The 6000-nt window shown below is 36.0% G+C and overlaps 1 protein-coding gene across 1 annotated transcript in view; it reads right to left on the bottom strand.

Moving 5' to 3' along the window:
• Positions 1–366: 366 nt before the first annotated feature.
• ppargc1a (peroxisome proliferator-activated receptor gamma, coactivator 1 alpha) overlaps positions 367–6000 on the bottom strand; it is a 474789-nt gene continuing 469155 nt past the window's right edge. The window contains exon 13 of the mRNA XM_078400596.1: positions 367–2608. Coding sequence (XP_078256722.1) covers positions 2505–2608 — 104 coding nt within the window. The 3' untranslated portion in view covers positions 367–2504. The remainder of the gene's footprint in view (positions 2609–6000) is intronic.

Below are 6000 nucleotides of genomic sequence, written 5' to 3'. Positions count from 1 at the left end.
TTCAAGATGCCTTCAACTGCCAAAGCCTTTAAATTGAAGAATTCCTTCCCTAAAACTCACAGCCTTCTACTTTTTTTTCCTCATTGAAGATATTCTTTTAAAGTTATATTTTTAAGAAACATCTGTTCATGCCAAAGCTACATATAATTGTTTAACTTGATATCTTTTTAGGTGGCTCAGTACTAAGTTTTTGAAGCATTTGTGACCTACTGGTATGTTAAAGATGATTATAAATTTAAATTGTTGTTTGAGGAATCAATTATTAATCCTCCGATTCATTTGCATTTTACAATAAATTATACAAAAATTACAATAATTTTAAAAATTATTAAGTTTATGCAGATTTGATTTGTATGATGATTACGCACACAGGGAAGTGTTTGGAACATTGTTTCCCTTTATTAGTTAAGTGAGGTTGATGAAAACTGCACATTTAAAAAAAAAATCACAGTAATTCTATACAATGATTCAACCACACATTACAGTTAGAAATGTCAGTCAAAAGGAACTCACATAGATGTTCCTCTTCACATTTCCTGGTCAGCACAGTTCCATCAACTAATATATTTTCACCCACACACCTAACAGCACAGTGTCCTCAGAAATTAATTAAAATTAAGAATAATCAAGTGATATAATACATTGCTATTCTAGTTATTGTACAGAGCAAATTTTATTTTACAATTAAAATCCTCATCAAGTTTGCCAGACAGAACAAAACATCATTACCCAAGTTATAAAGAATAGTTGAGAACTAACATTAGCTACGAACACACAGTTTCACTTATTTTGTTTAAGTTAGCCATTGCTACACACAAAACTATGAAATACTGTAGTTGTTATAGGTTAGAATTCTAACATTTCTTGAAACACACAAAAAGCACCTAAAGAAGCTGGGTAATGTGCCTGATCCTCCACTTCACAACATGGTATGCTAAAATTAGATCTTTAAAAATAAACATTTATTGCTATTTTTATATTTATTTTTACAATCTTACTATTACAATAAAGAAGAGAATATTCAAAATCCAGGGAAGAAAATGTAAACCTCAGTTTGGCATCGTATGATAAAATGAGTTAAAAGACCTGAAACTATTTCTAATAATAGTGCGGGCAGAGATAAAAGACCAGTGATACCATGGTGAATGAATGATTAGGTCAAAAACCTTTATATTGCTATTAGTATATACTTACAAAGTTGACAACTCGGTTTGGTTTACCAAATATATGAAGACAATTTTCCAATGGCAGACATTTGGATCACTCAATACAAAGTGGAGATGGACAAATAAATAAAACTATCACCTGCTGGAGGTGTAAATCTAAAAGAGCTTAGGTGTAGCCACTGTTGGAGACGATGAAGTGGGAAACAAGTGGAGACATATCTCGCAAATTCTGGGGTAGAAATTCACCTTTGCTAGCTGCTACTTAACAATGTCTTCCTGTCCTGATGTTCAGTTCTAAAATTATCTGGAGTTTCACAATGGGTGTCAATAGTGCAGTGGACATCTATTGCTAGCATCAAAGGCAAAGCTTTTATCCACTGGTTCCTTATTTCAACAAATGGTGAAGTTAAGATAATTTGGAATTTGCTAACTTATCTGTCCTTAAGGTTTCCTCTAAAATAGATGGAATTTGTGTGATAACTATCATATTTTAATCAATATACAGTGATCTGTAATTATAATTTTAAATCAGAAGTAAATCATGAATATCTTTTCATTTTATTCTTCTGATTTATAAATTTTTATCTAAGTTACTGTGAACGACAAAAAAATAAAAGCACCTTCAATGATTAAACATAGCAATGGAAGTGGTGACCTGATTCATTTTCTAAGCTAATCAGTTGCAAGGTCATTGTAAAGCTACATTGTTGGAAATGAGCATTGGTCCATGTGCCACACAGACTACTTTACCCATCTCAGCTTTGTACCTCTCTAATTTTCTAAATATATTATTGTACACTAGTGTTTAACTTATGGTTACATTCTTGTTTTAATTATTTAAAAGAAGGCTGCATTTACAGTGCATAGCTGTAACAAAAAAAACAAACATTGTCATATTTACACAAAATAAAAATCTCTCAGTTTAACATTTGTAAATCTGTAACTACATTTTAGCATTTAGTAAATAAAATATTTGAAACACCCCAAGTATTTATTCCCAGCTCTTGTCAATAATGTTATACCACATCCAAATGTCAGAAAAAATGCTGAACAAGCTGCATATTCCACCAATCAGAATATCATTTAAATATCACATGTACTGTAAAATATCACTAGCTTACTGTCTGTACGTTTGCTTTTGGATTCCTTTTCATTTAAGTTGAACATCCTTCAACTCTCCTCACACACTGCAGCCGCTGTGTTCATGTAAACTTCATTTGTACAGGGTGTAAAGAGGGATAAAATCCCAAGATGACTAATGCAAGTTCTTTAATGGTACATGACAGGATGCCTGCAAGGTACTGCAGCTTTCTCCACATTTAGCACATTTGGTGTCTGTTACCTACGCAAGCTTCGCTGGGCCTCTTTCAGCAAGGTATCAAAATCCATTGAGTCGTACTTGCTTTTAGTTGAAGCAGGATCAAAGTCATCTGAATTGGAATCTACAACAAAGGAACATCGTTTAATTATCTCTTTTTTGGTCATAAAGCTGTCCTCGTAATTTGATTTAGTAATTTCTCTAAAATTAGTAAGCCGTAAGGAGGTGTAAGACCTCAAAGCAACTTTACTAATTTAACAACTTAGTCTAAGAAGTCGAGGTTTACAAAGACTGCTGTGTGCTAAAAGGATATTGATTAATAATTAAAATGAGGAGCAAGTTTATAATCCTCCAAATATTTTCCATTGTAGTGCAACAAACAAGTACATATGTATTTTAGTTTCCATGAATATTTTGTGTGCAATTTTTAAAATAAAATCAGTATTGCATAACTCATACCAGTTATATACACAGGGTTTGAAAGTAGGATAACAGAACAAATGTGGATTGGTGATTGATGGCTCACATGGACTCGATGGGCCAAAGGGCCTGTTTCCCTGCTGTATCTCTAAACAAATGTTGGGAAACACAATCTTGTGTGTACTCATTGACCACAAGGGAATAATGTAATGGCCACTTGTCTTTAATCTGTAAATTTTAACCAGTTTCAACTGGCCTTCAAATCATAAACAGGACATTGTGGACTGGAATTTGCCAATGGCAGGAGATGGCTGATAGTGAATATCAGTTCAATGGATTGTCGATGCAGGCCATTTTTCATATGGACCGATTTCACTCCATCTATCTCAAGAAGAGAAAATCTAAAATCATTTATTTCACTCATATGATTTGTAACGTCTTAACATCTTGGATAGAAAATACAGTGAGATCAATTAAAACAGCTTGCTAGCTTAAACAAAGGGATCCGCTAAATAAACATTTCTCAATAAATTAACATAATATGTCTTTTCACATGCATACAATTTAGATGAGTAATTATTTTAAAGTCTTTATCATTCTGTTCCATAAAACATAGGTTCTATGTGTAACCACCTGTTTCTTCAACCTTGAGCGGCGATGACAATTGTATTCAAGTGAATAAAAGTTCTCGCTGTAAAGTCAAATAATTTCCTTCACTTATTTTTTCCATCTTCCAACCTTCCTAATCCCTTATCAGTTGAGCTCCTTGTTGACTTAAGTCAATATATTTTGACACTGGTGCAGGTTTAACTGAAATTATCACTGGAAAAATTTGGACACCAACTGAAAAGGAAATGCATTATTCAAACCCAAGTTTCCTAAATTTCGCAAAAAAAACCCCAAAGCTGAAAACACGGATTTCCTGGAGGTAATGAAATCCCAATCACCTGGCTGATAGCTGCAGGCACAGTGCTACTTATGGAAGCTTTTTTTCCCTCTGTGCAACTCCATAGCACCAGTTTTACTGATCAGTCTTCCAGCATGTTTACCAAAGCGGAGGACCAAAGTTAGGTTGTTCCTTACACCTCCATTCTATTGCTTTTGCTGAATGAAATTTGCGGATATTTTGCAGAAGAGGCACAGTTCATATTCTCTGTTATAGTGGACTCTGAGAAAACAATGAACATCTCAGAAATATGCCACAGCACTTACAGTTGGTGGCATTCTAGCAGAGCGGCTGCTCATTGGAACATTTTACTTTGATATCATTCAAGTATAACATATCTGCTGAGGGTCCTTCTAAAGATGAGTCTATGTAAGTGATGGTGAACTGGTTATAGTGGTGTCTGTCATCAGGCTCAGCTTTTTAAGAGATGACGAACCTGCAAATGCATTGTCCAGCTAAACAAGGTTTGCCACTGTCCTCAAACTTGCAGGTTTGAGATAAATGCTCACCCTGTCTGACAATTTTACTCCCTCCAATTACCCCACGCATGGAGTTTCCCCATTGGTAAACCATCACAACAGCTAAAGAAATAAAAGCAGAAGTAGATAATCAGTCCTTCACATAGACTCTGCCATTTAATAAGATCTGGCTGATCTCTTACCTCGGTGCTACTTTCCAGAACTAACTCTATATCTCTCCATTCCCCTAATTTCTTAAATTCAAAATGTATTGAACTCTGTGTTGAATATACTCAGCAACTGAGTCTCTTCAGCTGTCTGGTGAAGAATGATCAGCTTCTTAATTTATTTGTTGACCACTGGTTCCGGACATCCCATGCAAGGGAATTATCACCTCTGCAACTTAGCCCCTTGAGATTTTGTATGCTTCAATATGATCGTCCTTCATTCTTCTAACCTTGAGAATAAAGGCCTATCCTGCTTAATTCCTCCTCAGGTGACAAACTTCCCATCCCAAGATAGACTCCTCTCCAGAGATGCTGCCTGACCCGTTGAGTTACTCCAGCACTTAGTGTCTATCTTCCCATCCTAAGACTGTGGTGAATATTTGCTGCACTTCTCCTTTTGATAGGGAGACTGTCCTGGTGCATAATATTCTAGATGGAGTCTCTTTAGAGCTCTAAATAATTGGAGCACAATATTGCTACACCTGTTGTCAAACGCTTTTTGCAATAAAGACAACATAATTTTTGTCTTCCTAATTGCTAGTCCCATTAATAGTTTTGGGAGCAAATAAAATTGAATGAATTGGCACAATACTCATGATAACCTATAATCTTAAAGATCAAGGGTGATATAAAGCTGAAATATTGAATATTTACTTTGAGCCAAAGACATTCACCATAGAAATGCCTATGGACCCTAACTCAGATCAATGATGCTCTGGGCCACCTTCATCTGCAATGCTGATGTAACAGCCCATGCATTGATCTAAAGGTGGATAAGGTGGCAGCATACAACTGCTCTAATGATCTGCCAGCGGCCCCTTCCTGAGCTGGATAATATCTATTGATTTTTTTTGGGGGGGGGGGGGGGGGTTCAAAGTGAAGTACTTAACATTAATGTAAGAGAAATAACAGTCAAACACATTTTTGAATTAACAATGATTGAATAAAATAACACATATTTTACTCGTTATGTATTGGTTGCTCTTTGGGAAGAGTTAAATCACAGATCTTGAACATGACATGACTGATTTGCTACTTTAATTGGAGGATGCTAGTGTGGGCAGTGGGGATGAGGATGGAGCAGTCATCCATTTGTGCAAGGGAAGCAGATTTCACAGGCCTTTTGATCCTGACCAGGGCTAAGAGTACTTGGGGAGATCAGATAAGGTGTATACCATGATAAATCAGCCAGCCGAGAAACAAACAGGGGGTGTGTAAAAAAGAACTGCAGATGCTGGTTTAGATCGAAGGTAGACACAAAATGCTGGAGTAACTCAGCGGGCCAGGCAGCATCTCCATTCCTTCTCTCCAGAGATACTGCCTGTCCCGTTGAGTTACCCCAGCATTTTGTGTCTACCTTCGAAACAAACAGGGGAGATGGATGAAAGAATATGTAGGAATGAACTGCAAATGCTGGTTTACACCAAAGATAGACACATAAAATTGGACTAACTCAGTGGTTCTG

The sequence above is a fragment of the Rhinoraja longicauda genome, chromosome 1, assembly GCF_053455715.1.
Source record: "Rhinoraja longicauda isolate Sanriku21f chromosome 1, sRhiLon1.1, whole genome shotgun sequence".
In the NCBI taxonomy this organism is placed as follows: Eukaryota; Metazoa; Chordata; class Chondrichthyes; order Rajiformes; family Arhynchobatidae; genus Rhinoraja; species Rhinoraja longicauda.
The sequence above is the reverse complement of the archived record's forward strand: the minus strand, read 5'-3'. Positions and strand labels throughout refer to the sequence as shown.